This window comes from Coregonus lavaretus (assembly GCF_964263955.1).
Source record: "Coregonus lavaretus genome assembly, chromosome: 40".
Lineage (NCBI taxonomy): Eukaryota > Metazoa > Chordata > Actinopteri > Salmoniformes > Salmonidae > Coregonus > Coregonus lavaretus.
Genome location: NC_140027.1, coordinates 3643332 through 3661066, shown reverse-complemented (window position 1 = coordinate 3661066; position 17735 = coordinate 3643332). Strand labels below are relative to the sequence as shown.

Here is a 17735-nt window from a genome sequence, read left to right as displayed (position 1 = left end):
TGTACTGATATTGTTATAGGCTACTTATTGATGGAATAGACATTCATAGAAATCGGCAAACTATTGACAACACAATGAAAGAAAAGTGGACACATTCCTGTGGTTTCTCTCTTATACGAATTATACATTTATTTTGCCCACATAATAATGTCGTCAAATTGGCATATTATAGAGTAATATCCCTGGTGTCCGTTATTAAGAAACATTTTAGATTTAATGTAAGCATGGCAGGAGCCAATATTATGATTTTATATGATTATTATATTGGCCCATAATTTCCCTTGCGCTCCTTTTTCTTTTGGTGGTGTGGTGCGACTCCTCGTGGCAATAAATTGGGCATTATTGTAGCAGCAAGAATGAAAAGGGCTATAGAGCACGCTCTACTTTCTGTGCGTAATGACGCACTTTGTGCAGGAGCAATGTCACAGTCGCAACACCAAGACAGCGCCACCGACTTATTCTAAACTGTATTATGATTTTTATAAACCACAGCTACGGATGTTCATCCTTATTCCAACAACGATTTGCATAACATTGCCAATCCCTCGGTGAGTATTATTCGTTTGTGCTTAATAGTCGAATGATGTCGCGCTGGCGAACTTTGGCTCGAGTTTCGACCGAAGGATGATGTTGATTAAGCTGTTTTAAAAAAAGCTCTTGTTTTGGCCAAGTAAATTATCGCAATCAATATTATTTTATCTCCCTCCTTTGTCCTTTCCTGTTAAATATTTGCTCAATGCCATTGGTTACAAGGCCATAGAAGCTTATGAATATGGTGCCTCGATTTGCGCACAAATGCTATTCAAATCGGTACCAGTTTCGAATGGTTTTCTCGTGGGGAACTCATCACTAATCAAATGAGTTTCACATTCATCGTTTTATTCCATCGCCAAAGTTCCTTATTTACTAAGACGAAGATTGTCATGAGGGTCCAACAGGCTATCTCTGCGCGCTGATGTCAGACAGTCAGCTGGTGTTAGTCTAGGAGGCAACATAACAGCTGGACATTCTGATAAAGATGAGAATGATACCTATTCTAAAAAGAAAACAGCAATCATAACATGTTGTGGATGATGAATGAATATCATATTGATTGTGCTACTAAACTCAGTTTCCCCTCTTCAACTAGCCATATGACCTCCATTTAAGGGGTCAGAGGTCACCATATTGTGCCCTGTGTGTACCTATCTCTCCTTCCCCCGCAGTGAGGGCCGTGTAGTGGGGCCCGTGAGCGGCAGATGAGGCTGGGGTCCAGCTCCAGCGGCGCCCTGTGGTCCCCCAATGGTCTCCCCCACCATGAAGGCACTGGTGGATGCCGTGTGGGCGATGTGGAGCATCGGCGCCTCCGTCTATGACTACATCCACACATGCGCCATGGAGGAGCGCATCCACACGCTGGAGACTGTCATCACCATTCACCAGTGTGTCATCGCCGCGCTGACCGCTGGAGTGGTGGTGCTCTTCACCTACATACTGCTGAGGAAGCACTGAGGGGGAGTGAGGAAGGAGAAGCCGATCAGTGCCCAGGAGGCAAGTTGTGAGGACAACACTGGATTACCATAGTGATCAGAAGCATTGAGAGTGTGGGGCTGGAAAGTCATCCAGAGCCCTGGAGAGGCCTATCGGCCTTATTGGATGAGATGGAGCAGGACTTGATTAATAAGAGATGTTGTCTACTTGCAATGTTTTTGGCTATTTGGCCTTTAGATCGACTGGCAATTCTACCATTCTACTGCAGAGGTGTTGCCGGACACTTAGTGTGTCTCAGTGAGTCAACGGTTTCACTCACTTTGCACCTATGGAAGAGGAAGACATGGGCAGAGATGGGCAAAAGATGCATGAAAATGAATCTTGTTACAAATACAAGATACTCTAAAGACCAATGTATCAAACTAAAATACAAAATACTTTTGCAAAGTATTGTATTTAGAATGTTTTTATTTATTTATACAAAATAAATTTGCAAGTACACGCCTCCACTACAACAACATTCTTAGCAACGGTAACAAAAAAAGTCACTGTGGATAAATGTCTGCTAGATTACCTAAATGTAGAAATGAACAATCGCAAAGCACACTGGGTATTATTATTGGCCTTGTTTTGTGGGAGGAGCTCATTAGAATAATACCCAGCATGCTTTGCAAGCGTACATTTTTACATTTACATGTTGTTCATTTAGCAGACACTCTTATCACACCATAGTGCCATGACTTCTGATACCAGTGCAGGGTGAAAGGGGGCCACAAAATGTTGAACTGCTATAAAATAGAAATGGTATAGAAAAGTATTTTGAAATTTGAAAATACAAATTACAGGTCTCGAAAGTATCTTGTTACAAACTACATTGGATTGTAGTTCAGGCCGGTGAAATACAAATTACTCAAAAGTAATTGAAATATGAATTTCAAATACATGCAAGAGAAATACTGCCCATCTCTGGACATGGGGATGCTAAAACCACAGCGACACCTCAACCTGCAGTCTGTAATCTAATAACGCACTAAAGGGATGCTAACTATCATTAGACTGCACCTCAATGGTTTGCCTGCCTTAATATGCCTCAAGTGGTTTCACTCCCCAGATGGAATAACAACATTAGTTAGTTCGGTTTTCATGTTGGCACTAATTGCTTATACCCCCCTGTATGATGCATTGGAAAGCTGTAAACTGGGGATTCCCTCTTCAAAACCATGATTGTACTAGGTGCCAGTCCAACAGTCTATACTGGTCTATAATTGGAAGTCTTGGTCATGAAGATGAAAGCATTCACTCAGAGGTTAACTATTATATCACCCAGTGAGGGAGAGTGGAATATCATGGGACGGACTGAATGTATTCTCAAGAAGCCTTATTTGTTGGATGTAGAAAACTGGCCTTAAGGTTCTCCTATGAATTCCTCTGTAAGAGAAGGAGAGTTTCTGTGAAACATTCAAAGGTCAATAAACTGGTCATCATGAATGCCATTTAGTACAGTACATGTTCTTTGATAAAACAACTTTAAAGCATGTTTATTTGATTACTTTAAATAATTGTAGATAATCTTGTAATGCAAGACTTTGTAGGGGCATTTCATGGCGTTAGTTGAACATGGCTACAGCTGTGACGGTTACGTCACTGGAAAGAGTATTTAGAAGCATCCTTAACTGTAAAATGTGAATCAACCTGAATGTTTTGGTATTTTGGCACATTGGTTATAAATACTTCAGTTTCAGTAATGCTAGCTCTTATCATTAAAAAGGTATTAAACACATTGTTGGACTTAATAACATATTTATGGCCGTTTTTTATAAAAGTGCAATGTTATATAATCCATTTAAATTGTACATTTGCTACAATATATGATGAATGCACAATGTTTGCCCTATCATCTTGTTCAGATTGCCAAAATGGGCCTCAGTGAAATGTTTCAGGTAAATCAAATGTGACTTACTGGTGACAAACGGCCTCCATGGCAACAAAACATTTAATCACTTGTGAATGTACAATACCAGTCAAAAGTTTGGACACACCTACTCATTCAAGGGTTTTTCTTTATTTTTACGATTTTCTACATTGTAGAATAATAGTGAAAACATCAAAACTATTAAATAACACATATGGAATCATGTAGTAACCAAATAAGTGTTAAACAAATCAAAATATATTTTATATTTACATTTTACATTTACATTTACATTTTAGTCATTTAGCAGACGCTCTTATCCAGAGCGACTTACAGGAGCAATTAGGGTTAAGTGCCTTGCTCAAGGGCACATTTACGTCATTTAGCAGACGCTCTTATCCAGAGCGACTTACAAATTGGTGCATTCACCCTATAGCCAGTGGGATAACCACTTTACAATTATTATTTATTTATTTATTTATTATTATTTTTTTTTGGGGGGGGGGTAGAAGGATTACTTTATCCTATCCCAGGTGTTCCTTAAAGAGGTGGGGTTTCAAATGTCTCCGGAAGGTGGTGAGTGACTCCGCTGTCCTGGCGTCGTGAGGGAGCTTGTTCCACCATTGGGGTGCCAGAGCAGCGAACAGTTTTGACTATTTGAGATTCTTCAAATAGCCACCCTTTGCCTTGATGACAGCTTTGCACACTCTTGGCATTCTCTCAACCAGCTTCATGAGGTAATCACCTGGAATGCATTTCAATGAACAGGTGTGCCTTGTTAAAAGTTAATTTGTGGAATTTATTTCCTTCTTAATTAGTTTGAGCCAATCAGTTGTGTTGTGTCAAGGTAGGGGTGGTATACAGAAGATAGTCCTATTTGGTAAAAGACCAAGTCCATATTATGGCAAGAACAGCTCAAATAAGCGAAGAGAAACGACAGTCCATCATTACTTTAAGACATGAAGGTCAGTCAATCGTGAGTTTTCAAGTGCAGTCGCAAAAACCATCAAGCGCTATGATGAAACTGGCTCTCATGAGGACCGCCACAGGAAAGGAAGACCCAGAGTTACCTCTGCTGCTGAGGATAAGTTCATAAGAATTAACTGCACCTCAGATTGCAGCCCAAATAAATGCTTCACAGAGTTCAAGTAACAGACACATCTCAACATCAACTGTTCAGAGGAGACCGTGAATCAGGCCTTCATGGTCAAATGTTTTCAAAGAAACCACTACTAATGGACACCAATAAGAAGAAGAGACTTGCTTGGGCCAAGAAACACAAGCTATGGACATTAGACCTGTGGAAATCTGTCCATTCTGCAGCGATACGCCATCCCAACTGGTTTGGGCTTAGTGGGACTATCATTTGTTTTTCAACAGGACAATGACCCAACACACCTCCAGGCTGTGTAAGGGCTATTTGACCATGGAGAGTGATGGAGTGCTGCATCAGATCACCCGACCTCAACCCAATTGAGATGGTTTGGGATGAGTTGGACCGCAGAGTGAAGGAAAAGCAGCCAACAAGTGCTCAGCATATGTGGGAACTCCTTCAAGACTGTTGGAAAAGCATTCCTCATGAAGCTGGTTGAGAGAATGCCAAGAGTGTGCAAAGCTGTCATCAAGGCAAAGGGTGGCTACTTTGAAGAATCTAAAATATATTTTGATTTGTTTAACAATTTTTGGGTTACTACATGATTCCATATGTGTTATTTCATAGTTTTGATGTCTTCACTATTATTCTACAATGTAAAAAATAGTAAAGATAAAGAAAAAACCTTGAATGAGTAAGTGTCCAAACTTTTGACTGGTACTATAAGGATCAGGAGAGTGCAATGTTCTGACTGCAGATAAATGTATTGTATAGAGCTGAATCTGTTAACTCTGTAATCAAGAAAATGTTTTACAAAGCACTGGTTGGTCAGTGGACCTACTGCCATCCCTAGGCTCCAGTCTGAGGAAGCAAGTCAGGGGTCGTTCAGGGACAGGGTCATAATACTCACATGTATGTAAGTAGTCATGTGATGCACTGGTTATTGAAACGATAATCCCATGTGCTACAAAGTGTGATATTGACCTACAGACAGAACACAATAGAAATAGGAGACTATGTTGGGATGGTTTTATTTAAAGTTTACAGCGACAAAGTTAATGTTTGTAAATACATAAAATATTAAATCCTTACTGATGTTACATTAACATAACTCTTCAAAAATGGAAGTTGTAAACTTGCATGAAACACCACGTTGTATACTAAATGCAAGGAAATGTAAAGTACAAATTTAACTCTCCATATAAACAGAACAGCTTGTTATTACCGTCTCTAGGTATTAGTTGCCCTTAACCACAGATCTAGGATCAGATTACCCTATCCCCAATCCTAACCTTAACCATTAGGATGATCAAATAGTTCTGACCCTGTATCAGTGGTTAGGAGGAAACTCTACCTACTCATCTGAACTTCAGTTGCACAGTAAGCTGTTTCCCACAACACTGTTGGAACAGTCCACTTCTTGGACAGAGGGGGGTCAGGTGTGTTCTAGATGTGTCCAGTCTGCAGCAGGGTGTACTGGGCAGTGAATCTCTCCACACTCTCCCCCTCCAGCAGCTTCATGGCTCTCCAGTGGATCTTCCCACAGTTTTCTGGCTGGCCGCTTGCCCCCAGCTCCTCTCTGATGTACTCCAGCCACAGATCTGGAGGGAAAAAGCCATACAGACAGTCCTGAGTGACCATCTCAACTTAATTTGACCAGGTTCAGCATCTCTGGTCCCAGAAAACTACAGGATGTAAAGGTTTATATTCCTGCCATACTAAAACACCTCAATCAGTTAATAAAAGTTCCTGTTGAATCAGTTGTGTTAATGTTGGGCTCTAATAAAAGCCTGCAAACCCTGTAGTTCCGACCATGTATATCTTGTTCATTCTTCTACTGGCCTATTGGAAGTCTTTTAGTTGTTAGTGTAACAACTGACATGAAAGAATCCCTGTGGGACTTATTTTAAATGGGCTGCTTTGAATGTGTTTTCAGAATCTCACCATCATCTGTGGAGCCGAATTCCCTCAGGGCTCTCTCATAGAAGTCCCTCAGGTTGCTCATCTTGGGAGTCTCCTAAAAGAACAGTCACATCATTCCAGTTAGTACACCAGCCTTGTTAACGACCATAAGAGTTGTCTATGCAACACAAACAGATCTGGGAACAGGCTTACAAAATCCTAACAGTGTGAATAGTTAAACCCTTGATACAACATGTTCTACATGAAGCCACAACAACATGTGTTGATATTGGAACAACAGGCTAGTTTGAGACTTGGTTGGTTGCCACATGCATTTGTCTGAGCATGGACTTGGGTTCTTGTTTCCTCATACATTGTGACTTGACACACTTACTTGATCTTTCTCAATCTGGATCATTCTGGTGAAAAAGGCCTTGGAGAAGGGCCGGCTCTCATGCAAACTGGAAAATAAGAGAAGGTAAAATTACATTTAAAAAATTGTCAAAATGCTTAACTTAGTAAATGCATAGTAATAAGTCATCTACATTTACATCATTTAGCAGACACTCTTATCCAGAGCGACTTACAAATCTAAAACGAGGATACGTTGTACAAAATAAGTACTGTGAATTAGAATCACCATTGTAATGATTTGGCCTTCAATACAGAACTGGTGAGAAAAATGAATAATATAATATTATTATTAATATTCAGTACCTTGTGAAGGTCTTCCTGGCTTTCTTGTAGCCTCCGGCCCTGTAGGACCAGTCAATGTACTTTTCCTTTATCTCCATGGAAACGGCAGGCACCACAGACAGCAGACCTCTCTGAGAGCAGAGGAAAAACAAACTGTTACAACTAATTCTCATCCAACCAGGCAACATTGTATGTAAGCAAATATGGCTGCGTTTACACAAACTGGTGTTTTGACCAATCAGATCAGTTCTGAAAAAGATCTGATGTGAAAAGATCTGATGTCATTGGTCAAAAGATCAGAATTAAGCTGCCTGTGTAAACACAGCCTATGAGGCACTACTGCTTTTGCACTATGACACAATGGAGGCCAAGAATGACATAGAACCAGAAAAAGCTTCGTCAAAGCACTGTCTGGACGGAGATTCGAATTATGACAAATGTAAACTGGCATTGTATTGAAATGTCATAACAGACTAATGTAATTTGAGAGGTTGGGTTTGGTTCTGTACCTGAAACAGGGCCTCAGTTTCCTCTGGGCTCTGTGATGTCATGCTCCACTCCACCTGCAGCTGCCACAGGGGCAAACTCAACTGTCAACAGACAAGAACAGGGTGGTTAACATCAGGTAAGATGCTCCTTTTACATATAAAATATTTTCATGGGTTGCTGGGCTGGAAAAAGTGTTACCAGTAAGTACGGCCTGCACACTCCGATGCTCCAAACATTTTTGTAAGATACTCCTTTTCCCATAAATCTTAGTCAGAATGTTTTTTACATTCCAGAGACAATCCCATTGGGCCCATATTATTTCGCAACTCACACCCCGGATCAACAATGTCTTTGTGACTACATAATTACAAAACGAAGTGGAGGGTGAACATACTCCCCCCTCACACAGTCAGACCCTTCTCGTGAGCCGCCCCTTACATTGCGCAACACCCATCATAACAATGAATGACTAGCTATAAAATCTATTTCGCGATAAACTACCTGAATTGATGCGATAATGAATAGAACGATATGTTTACAACAATGTGCACCACAGTCTTATTAATGATCCTTTATACTACTACTACTAGTTTGATGGTTGTAGCCATCAGTTGTCCCCTAAACAATCACCCATATTAGCAAACTTATTTCATTTCAAACTTCACATTTCTCTAGTATAGGCTACTTATCGTAACGATATCAGCAAAATGCCTACGATAAGTGATCGGTATGGTCAGTGTCGATAATTGGTTTATCATCCCAGCTCTACTACATACTACCCACTGGGCACAGACGTCAGTTCAGCGTCTACTAACGTGAAATCAACAAAATGGATTTAGGTTAAAAGTTGGGTGAAAAAAATTGCAAAATTCCCTCACATTGATTACTTTTTTCAAATCCAACCAGTGTTCCATGTTGATTCAACGTCATCACATAGAATATTTTTGTTGAAATGAAGTGGAAACAACGTTGATTCAACCAGTTTTTGCCCAGTGGGTACAAAGCTCTGCGCGCTGACCTCCAAACACGACACGGCGAAGCGTTGGAAAAACCTCTGACTGTGGGCTGGATTCAATTGAGCCCACAATAGCAATGTTAATGCAGTGTCTTTGTAAATAATACTGCCCGTGCAGGAGTCTTATTCTGAAAACTAGAAGAATTTACATGTGAGGAAAGTCTACCTGGTATTAGTAATAGGTTTTTGCAGTACCTGAAGAATTTCTGTGAGGAAAGTCTACCTGGTATTAGTAATAGGATTTAACAGTACCTGAAGCAATTATGTCATGTCATTTGGAACTACCACGTAAATACTGCACTGTGGGTTTGATTGAATTGAGCCCATCCAGTCATATTGGAACTGGTTTTTAGCAGGGAATAGCAGTCATTTGAGTAAGTTAATATGCTGTAGGAAAGTATCTGGGACAGAGTTGGAGCTGCCCCACTTTCACAGCAGCACTTAATGACTGTGTGTGTGTGTGTACCTTGGGATTCACGTGTGTTAGGGCATCCTGGAATAGCTTGCCCGTGGCGCCACTCCCCAGATGCACCATCGTCTGCAGGGCCAGGCACCACACGTCCACAGATTGTCTGTAGCGCTGGGTGGCTGCCATGGCAATCGCAGCAGTCTGCTCCGAGTCTCCTGATGAGAGTAAGACCTGCAGCTGAACAGACGGATGGAGGGACACACAGCCACAGGAAACTGTTACATGTTGTATCCTATTGGTTGCTATGCTGTATGTTTGTACATTAGATAGCCTATGTTGATACAATTACTGTCCTAGATTTACTCTCGTCATAAGAAATCTTCTTACCCAGTTCTTGTAGAAGTCCTCCTTCAGCAGTGAGGAGTCGTGGGCACGCTGAAGCACTGCCAGCAGCCTCTCCTGCCTCTGAGGGATGCCAACACACACAGGTCAGATTTCAGTCTTATAGAACCCTACACTCATTTCACTAATATACTAGTCATATTAACATTAGATCATCAATAACCTATCAATATTCTTCACTAAAAAGTGCTCATCAGCAATTAGTCATGGCTTGAAATGTTGACCTTCTCCTTCAGCTCCTGGACATTGGTTTTCCTCTTGAACCTCTCCAGGCAGAAGGACACGTAGCACGCCCACATGGCCTCTGGAACACAGCAAAGAGAGACCAGTCATCACTAGGGCTGTTGCGGTGACTGGCAGTCATGAGTCATGACGGCAGTCAAATTCCACATGAACGTTCAGTCATGGTAATCTCCTCCTATGCTCTCTGTACATGAAAGGCATCGATGTGTTGGTAGTACCCAACTCGCTAACGATGTCAGGTCGCTAATGGCCTGGTACTAAGCGCTCTATTGTCCCTCTAATCACTCTGACATGAATGCAAATGAAGGCTACATTGTTTGACCCCACTATGATCGATCAATTTCAAGAAAGAAGTTCAACAACAGATTAAAACTGAGTGGAAAACATGGTCGTTGTGGATCTTGTTTCAAAGCCAAACATATAAAGGGTCAGCATTTTAAGGTGATGATTAATTCAAAGCATTTAAGATGTCGCTTGTAGAACACTATACGCATATTAGAGCTTATGCATACACATTACATTTCACATTTACATTTTAGTCATTTAGCAGACGCTCTTATCCAGAGCGACTTACAGTTATAGGCCTATATATGAGCCCAAGCCTGAAAAAAAGCCTGAATTAAAATGATTGTGCAGTTATACAATACATAGCCTACTGCATATTAAGCACAGCAGAAAAACAAATTATATATATAATAAAAAATATAAAGATTTATTTGGTACATCATTTGGTGTAGGCTCCAAACTCTAGTAATCACCTTTTGAGTGTGGACTGTATTATTATGCATATTGGATGGACTGGTTACTTTATGCTACGCTCCAAACTTTATACCCATCAGTCTGGGAGAGAACCTATAGGCCTAGGCCAGTGTTTCCCAACCCTGGTCCTCGTGTAACCCCAACAGTACACATTTTCGTTGTAGCCCTGGACAAATACACCTCATTCAACTCATTGAGGGCTTCATGATTAGCTGATAAGTTGAATCAGGTGTGCTTGTCCAGGGTTAAAATACAAATGTGTACTGTTGGGGGTACTGGAGGACCAGGGTTGGGAAACACTGGCCTAGGCGATGTGTTGGTTCATTGATTGTGCAGGGCGGCTTACAGAGTAGTGAACCTACAATTATAGTGAATTTACATTAGATTTTGAATAGCCGAATAAAATTAATAGGCTGACACATGGCCTTTAGCTACAGAATATCTCACCACCATGTGTTTCCAGTTCCTCCTCTCCTTCATTCCTTTCTCCAGCACGCAGAGAGAGGAGCTGTCAGCAGTTTAATGAAATATGTTTTGTTGATTTTGATGTTTCAGGCACATAGCGTGAAATGAGCACTATCAGCATGGTTTGCAATGCAAACTAAGCAATATCAAGCTCTCCTATCATAGCACAACTAGCTCCATGATAAATCATATGCTTATCAAGCGCAAAGAAACGATATCGGAGGGGGACAAGTAGCAGCAATCTCGCATCACATCTTTTGCCACTGAAAAGCGCCGCTGTGACCCCGCCAGAACTGAGCAGTTAAAACAGCTAATTACTGTTTCAATGAATGATTCTCAAATGGCTTGTTTTTTGTTGACTGAATATATAAATGGGGCAATTTGATTTCAGTTCATATTTAATTACTTAACCTACCTTTATGTAGTCCTTTTGATTGCTAACAGAAGGCTTCTACAAGCAAGCGCCACTGCTGACGTAACTACCTTTTTTAACATTGTGTTCCACGATATAATATAACCAGTTGATATTACGGTTTCAACGAATTCAAAATGCACTGTTGGTATATAAATAAATGGCACAAAAAAAACCTTTCCAGTGTTCTAAAAATATATATATTTATTTAAATACTTGAGTACTAGAAAAAAACGAATGTGAGTACTCGAACAGTAAAAAAAAAAAAGTCTAAATGCCCATCCCTAGTTGTTTGTGACCAACATGAATCAAAGCAGTGTCTCCTGGAACCCAGACGACACTATTAGCCTGCCAAGCCTAGGTTTGGGATGCAAATGCAACTTTTCAGGTCTCAGGCAAGGTTACCCATCACGTGAGCGTAGTCCCCGAACCTCCTCCATTACACTTCATCCAACTCGTCACTTGTGTTGAGTTGTATCGCGTTTACACGTGTCGAGGTCTTTATTTGCATTGTGTTGTGTCTACCTATGTTAAGTTTTGTGTGGCGTCTTACCTGTGTGTTTGTAATGTGTTGTGTTTTTGTCTAACCTGTGTTGATGTGTGCATTTCTGTTTGTTGTGTGTACGTACCTGTGTTGAGGCTGTTGAGGCCCTCCTCGTAGACCTGGCAGCAGCGCTCCTCTCTCCTGGCGATGTCAGAGGCCCGCCCCTTGGCTGACTGAAGCTCCTCCCCCACCGTCGCCTCCAGCTCCCGCTTGGCCATGAAGTCCCACGTCACTGAGTCGTCTGTGTACTTGCTCTGCAGGCTGGGGACAGGACATTCAGCATGGTCAGTGTGTGTTGTGTCTTGTTGAATAATGAATACAGAGATCAGTAACCAAAAATTGTTTTAGATGACGCTGTTTGTTTTATGGAATACCAGGCACGTTATAGAAGCTATCACACTCAGTGTTTGTGCTAAATGTCACAGGGAAAAGCCAACACTGATGAACAAAGCAAAGATGAGCCTTACTCTTGTATAATGGTGTCCTGTAGTTCTTTAGTGAAGTCAAAGATGGCGGCGATGGTCAAAAGAGACAGGATGAAATCAGCTCCTGTGGACAGCACAGAGAAATCCATTAACATCTCCAAAACACTGTCTCTACTCTCTTAATAACCAAAGTAGGCATACAGATGACTGTTAGGCAATACAATGGCATAGAATACAATGCAATGTAAAACAGCTCACCTTGGATTTTCCCAGTAGCATCTCTGTACACCACCTCGGACAGTTTGCCACTCATGATCTCAGGGGAGAACTCATACTCTCCCTGTAGAGTGGAAGAGGACAATCAGTGACCCAGTACAAAAAGAAGAAACTCAAAAGGTGTGTGTGTGTGTGTGTACTCACCACATCTATCTCAGCCTGCTCCAGCTCCTTCTGTTGCTTTCTCAGTTTCTCAGCGTGCAACAGCTCCATACGGAAGTACTGTTCAGGTAGAGACATGGGTATCAAACATCCTGGGGGTTTTAAACAGTGGTCCTGCTACATTTCAGCTTTGTGTGCATTCAGTGTTTGCTGCCACAGCACTTAGATTTCCATAGCATTTTAGCTTCAAGCCTAATGTGGTAATTCTTCAATTAATTGAAAATCAAATGCCATCCAACTCCTTACCTCCTGGTAGACCTTCTTGCTTTCCGGGTGGAAGCGTAGAGCACGCAGGAACAGGTGTCTGGCGCTCTCTGAAGAGTTTCTGTCCTCCAGCTCGCTCTTGGCAGCCATGATCCAGAGGGCTGGAGAGGCAATCAATGATTCTGCTGACTAGGCACTGTCTTCCACTCAAACAACTGGAGCAATGATAGGATATGTCGTGTATATAGTGGTCCTTTGCAGCTCAGTTGGTAGAGCACGGCGCTTGTAACGCCAGGGTAGTGGGTTCGATTCCCGGGACCACCCATACGTAAAATGTATGCATGCATGAATAAGTTGCTTTGGATAAAAGTGTATGCTAAATTGAATATTATTATACACTGAGTGTACAAAACATTAGGAACACCTGCTCTTTCCATGACAGACTGGCCAGGTGAAAAGCTATGATCCCTTAATGATGTCACCTGTTAAATCCACTTCAAAATCAGTGGAGGTGAAGTGGAGGAGACAGGTTAAAGAAGGATTTTTAAGCCTGGAGACAATTGAGACATGGATTGTGTATGTGTGCCATTCAGAGGGTGAATGGGCAAGACAAAAGATTTAAGCGCCTTTGAATGGGGTATGGTAGTAGGTGCCAGGCGCACTGGTTTGAGTGTGTCAAGAACTGCACCACTGCTGGGTTTTTCTACGCTCAACAGTTTCCCGTGTGTATCAAGAACGGTCCACCACCCAAAGGACATCCAGCCAACTTGACACAAATGTGGGAAGCATTGGAGTCAACATGGGCCAGCATCCCTGTGGAACGCTTTCTACACCTTGTAGAGTACATGCCCCGACGAATTGAGGCTGTTGTGAAAGGGGTGCAACTGAATGTATTCCTAATGTTTTGTACACTCAGTGTGCATTACAATGACATATGCCATTGATGTGGTATGTCACCATAGTATAATGAGAAATCTACCTGGTTTCTCAGGATGAATGGCAAGCATGGAGGAGAACACCTTGCTGAGTTGACCCTTTGTGTTCTATTTGAGATGATAACAAAAAGTACAGTTTCAGCACCAGAACACAACATTTATTCAACGTTTATCAGTTAAGAACCCAAGATAACTTAAACTTACCCATTTCTTACAGAAAGCAATGTGAGAGAGCCACAACTGCACATCATCCTGCAAAAAGAGGATGTCTTATTATTGGTCTGTCCACTGACTTCTTTGGTGCCTTCTGCATAGCGCTGTTTGAAATATTCAACATCCCGTAGCTAATAGCTATGTCATATAGGGCTTGTATAGTACCTTCCATTTAGTTGTGGCCCTTCTGAAAATGTTGTTGATCCTCGAGATGATGGAAAACTCAATCTCCTCTCTTTTGAACTGATAGCCGATGCGCTAAAAATGAAACATGAGGAACAAATATGAACTCCTGATACAGATATTCAATATTTCATAGAACTTCAATGGACTTGTAGTCATTCATTGGTTGTAAACTCTAGCATGATACTGAAAGTGGATATTATTATTATTACTGGATTCTGTGGTTGCCATGGTGCCGTAAGGCAGCCTAAACAGAGAGCTCTGTATATTTTGTACATAATTTAGATGATTTTAATAATATATATTTTTTCTATCCTTTTTTTTGATAAGTCATTGAGTGTTGATTAGATATATCTGGTTGTTTTTACCCATGGAGTTGAAGGACTGATGGCAAGTCTGCATGTTTGGCTAGGCTAGCTAGATTGCTAGTTGCCGGCTAACGTTTGTATTTAAAAGACGCATCAAACTCAGCACCGGCTTCTATGATAGGCCTTTTCACACTGCATTGTTCTTAGTATTGTACAGAGATCGAAATTTAAAAGTGGAACATTGTTTCTGAGGTCGGACAGGCATACAGCTAGGCTTATATAGACCCCTGCCTTATGAGACCTGACTGCATTGTGGAAATGGCAAAGAGTTCGTAGTGAGCATGACTACTGCTCTGGACTGATGTGTGGTGAGCTTTTTTTGTGCTATAGTAACTGCAGAGACATCACCCAAGTGGATGCACATCCAGAGAGGTTGAGCTAAGGATGACATCAGGGCCATCAAGCCAACTCCATCACCTGGCATCACAGGAAGGCTACAGAGAGGCTGAGGACAACATCAGAGCTAGCAAGCCAAATGAAATGCATCATCAGGTATCACCATCATCAAATAATCTATCTTAATTTCAGTGGGTTGTCAGAAACACTAGCCTCTGCCATGAGCTGGCAAACTCTGTTGTGAGGGAACTCTCCGAAGCTGGCTTCATCAACGTCACTTTAATTGTTTTGTTAATCTACCTAATTGTTATTCTCTTTATTTGTAGGCCTATACTACAATTCAAGTTTTAGCTGCGAATGTGTAGCCTACAAAATGAAATGACCCAATGAAACAAATCCTTCATATATTATTACATATGAGATTCAAAACTTACCGATCTTCTCTTCTTTATCAGCTCTAAGACATTGATTTCATACTGAAATAACAAAGAAATAACACAGATTAATACATTGAATAATTAAGCAATAAGGCACCTCGTATGGCCAATATACCACGGCTAACGTCTGTTCTTAATCGCAACGCAGAGTGCCTGGAGACAGCCCTTAGCCGTGGTATATTGGCCATATATCACAAACCCCCGAGGTGCCTTTTATTGTTATTATAAACTGGTTACCAATGTAATTACAGCAGTAAAAATAAATGTTTGGTCATACCCGTGCCAATCAGCATTCAGGGCTCGAACCACACAGTTTATAATACTTGTTTTTGATTGCCCATACACACATTCTCTTGCTTTATGGCTCACATCAACAGCATAATCCCAGAAACCCTAGACCCACTCCAATTTGCATACCGCCCCAACAGATCCACAGATGATGCAATCTCTATCGCACTCCACACTGCCCTTTCCCACCTGGACAAGAGGAACACCTACGTGAGAATGCTATTCATTGACTACAGCTCAGCATTCAACACCATAGTGCCCTCTAAGCTCATCACTAAGCTAAGGATCCTGGGACTAAACACCTCCCTCTGCAACTGGATCCTGGACTTCCTGACGGGCCGCCCCCAGGTGGTAAGGGTAGGTAACAACACATCTGCCACACTGATCCTCAACACGGGGGCCCCTCAGGGGTGCGTGCTCAGTCCCCTCCTGTACTCTCTGTTCACCCATGACTGCATGGCCAGGCACGACTCCAACACCATCATTAAGTTTGCCGACGACACAACAGTGGTAGGCCTGATCACCGACAACGATGAGACAGCCTATAGGGAGGAGGTCAGAGATCTGGCCGTGTGGTGCCAGGACAACAACCTCTCCCTCAACGTGACCAAGACAAAGGAGATGATTGTGGACTACAGGAAAAAAAAGAGGACTGAGCACGCCCCCATTCTCATCGACGGGGCTGTAGTGGAACAGGTTGAGAGCTTCAAGTTCCTTGGTGTCCACATCACCAACGAACTATCATGGTCCAAACACACCAAGACAGTCGTGAAGAGGGCACGACAAAGCCTATTCCCCCTCAGGAGACTAAAAAGATTTGGCATGGGTCCTCAGATCCTCAAAAAATTCTACAGCTGCACCATCGAGAGCATCCTGACTGGTTGCATCACCGCCTGGTATGGCAACTGCTTGGCCTCTGACCGCAAGGCACTACAGAGGGTAGTGCGTACGGCCCAGTACATCACTGGGGCAAAGCTCCCTGCCATCCAGGACCTCTATACCAGGCGGTGTCAGAGGAAGGCCCTCAAAATTGTCAAAGACTCCAGCCACCCTAGTCATAGACTGTTCTCTCTGCTACCGCACGGCAAGCGGTACCGGAGTGCCAAGTCTAGGTCCAAAAGACTTCTCAACAGCTTCTACCCCCAAGCCATAAGACTCCTGAACAGCTAATCATGGCTACCCGGACTATTTGCACTGCCCCCCCACCCCATCCTTTTTACGCTGCTGCTACTCTGTTAAGTATTTATGCATAGTCACTTTAACTCTACCCACATGTACATATTACCTCAACTACCTCAACTAGCCGGTGCCCCCGCACATTGACTATGCAACGGTACCCCCCTGTATATATAGCCTCCCTACTGTCACTTTATTTTACTGTATATATAGCCTCCCTACTGTCACTTTATTTTACTTCTGCTCTTTTTTTCTCAACACTTTTTTGTTGTTGTTTTATTCTTACTTTTTTGTTTAAAATAAATGCACTGTTGGTTAAGGGCTGTAAGTAAGCATTTCACTGTAATGTCTGCACCTGTTGTATTCGGCGCATGTGACCAATAAAATTTGATTTGATTTGATTTGATTCACTGTTCTTTTTTTATTTGGCACTCACCTGAATGTATGCAATGAAGTCAACTTTGGTTATGATCAATCGATGCAGTTTGTATTCTAAAGCTGTCGCCCTTTTTAGCATGGATCTGTAATTGGGAGATGAATATGATGTAATACAACTTCAAAGATTGTTGCTACCATTGCAAGGTAGCTAAGCAAAAGGGTGTTCTTAATCTTACTTGATTTCTTTTTTGCTGAACAGTCCCACTCTCTCCAACTGTTCCAACTCTGGGATTTGATTTTCTATCCGCTGTTGGACTATCTCAGCCATCGTCACTTACTTGGTGCTTTAATTTTGACTGACTTCTGTTATAAATGTTTTTATTGTATTCCGTAAAAACAAGATAACAGTGAACTAAATTAACCCAATCACATCTTTCACACGTGTGGAAGTTGTGAACGATGTACTTCCGGTTCCGTGCTTCAACTTCGTCCGTGCAGAAACGTGAATTTACAATAAATTACGGCTTGACAAGCGAAAACCTT

At 41.9% G+C, this 17735-nt stretch overlaps 1 protein-coding gene and 1 long non-coding RNA gene across 2 annotated transcripts; one reads left to right on the top strand and one right to left on the bottom strand.

Moving 5' to 3' along the window:
• Window positions 1-398: 398 nt before the first annotated feature.
• Window positions 399-3021, top strand: LOC311113322. The gene is made up of 2 exons (XR_014611006.1): window positions 399-548; window positions 1206-3021. It is a non-coding gene; the product is annotated as an uncharacterized lncRNA (long non-coding RNA).
• A 2466-nt stretch (window positions 3022-5487) lies between these two features.
• On the bottom strand, window positions 5488-17650 carry LOC311113291 (U3 small nucleolar RNA-associated protein 6 homolog). Its single transcript, XM_084156510.1, has 19 exons — window positions 17429-17650; window positions 17251-17335; window positions 15348-15389; window positions 14192-14284; window positions 14018-14065; window positions 13858-13921; window positions 12921-13039; window positions 12657-12734; window positions 12495-12576; window positions 12279-12360; window positions 11897-12072; window positions 9613-9692; window positions 9374-9451; window positions 9044-9223; window positions 7583-7663; window positions 7095-7204; window positions 6772-6838; window positions 6420-6492; window positions 5488-6076 (listed from the first exon to the last, which is right to left on the bottom strand). Exons 1-19 carry the CDS (start codon window positions 17518-17520, stop codon window positions 5922-5924), a joined length of 1785 nt encoding a protein of 594 aa, XP_084012636.1. The 5' UTR covers window positions 17521-17650; the 3' UTR covers window positions 5488-5921.
• Window positions 17651-17735: the final 85 nt, after the last annotated feature.

Bases quoted from the DNA above. Each gene is read 5' to 3' on its own strand.
- LOC311113291 (XM_084156510.1), bottom strand. From the start codon at position 17,520: ATGGCTGAGATAGTCCAACAGCGGATAGAAAATCAAATCCCAGAGTTG. The intron at 14,066-14,191 runs GTACTATACAAG...CTCTTTTTGCAG, and splicing joins GGGCCACAACTAAATGGAAG to GATGATGTGCAGTTGTGGCT. The intron at 6,077-6,419 runs GTGAGATTCTGA...TTTTCCCTCCAG, and splicing joins ATTCGGCTCCACAGATGATG to ATCTGTGGCTGGAGTACATC.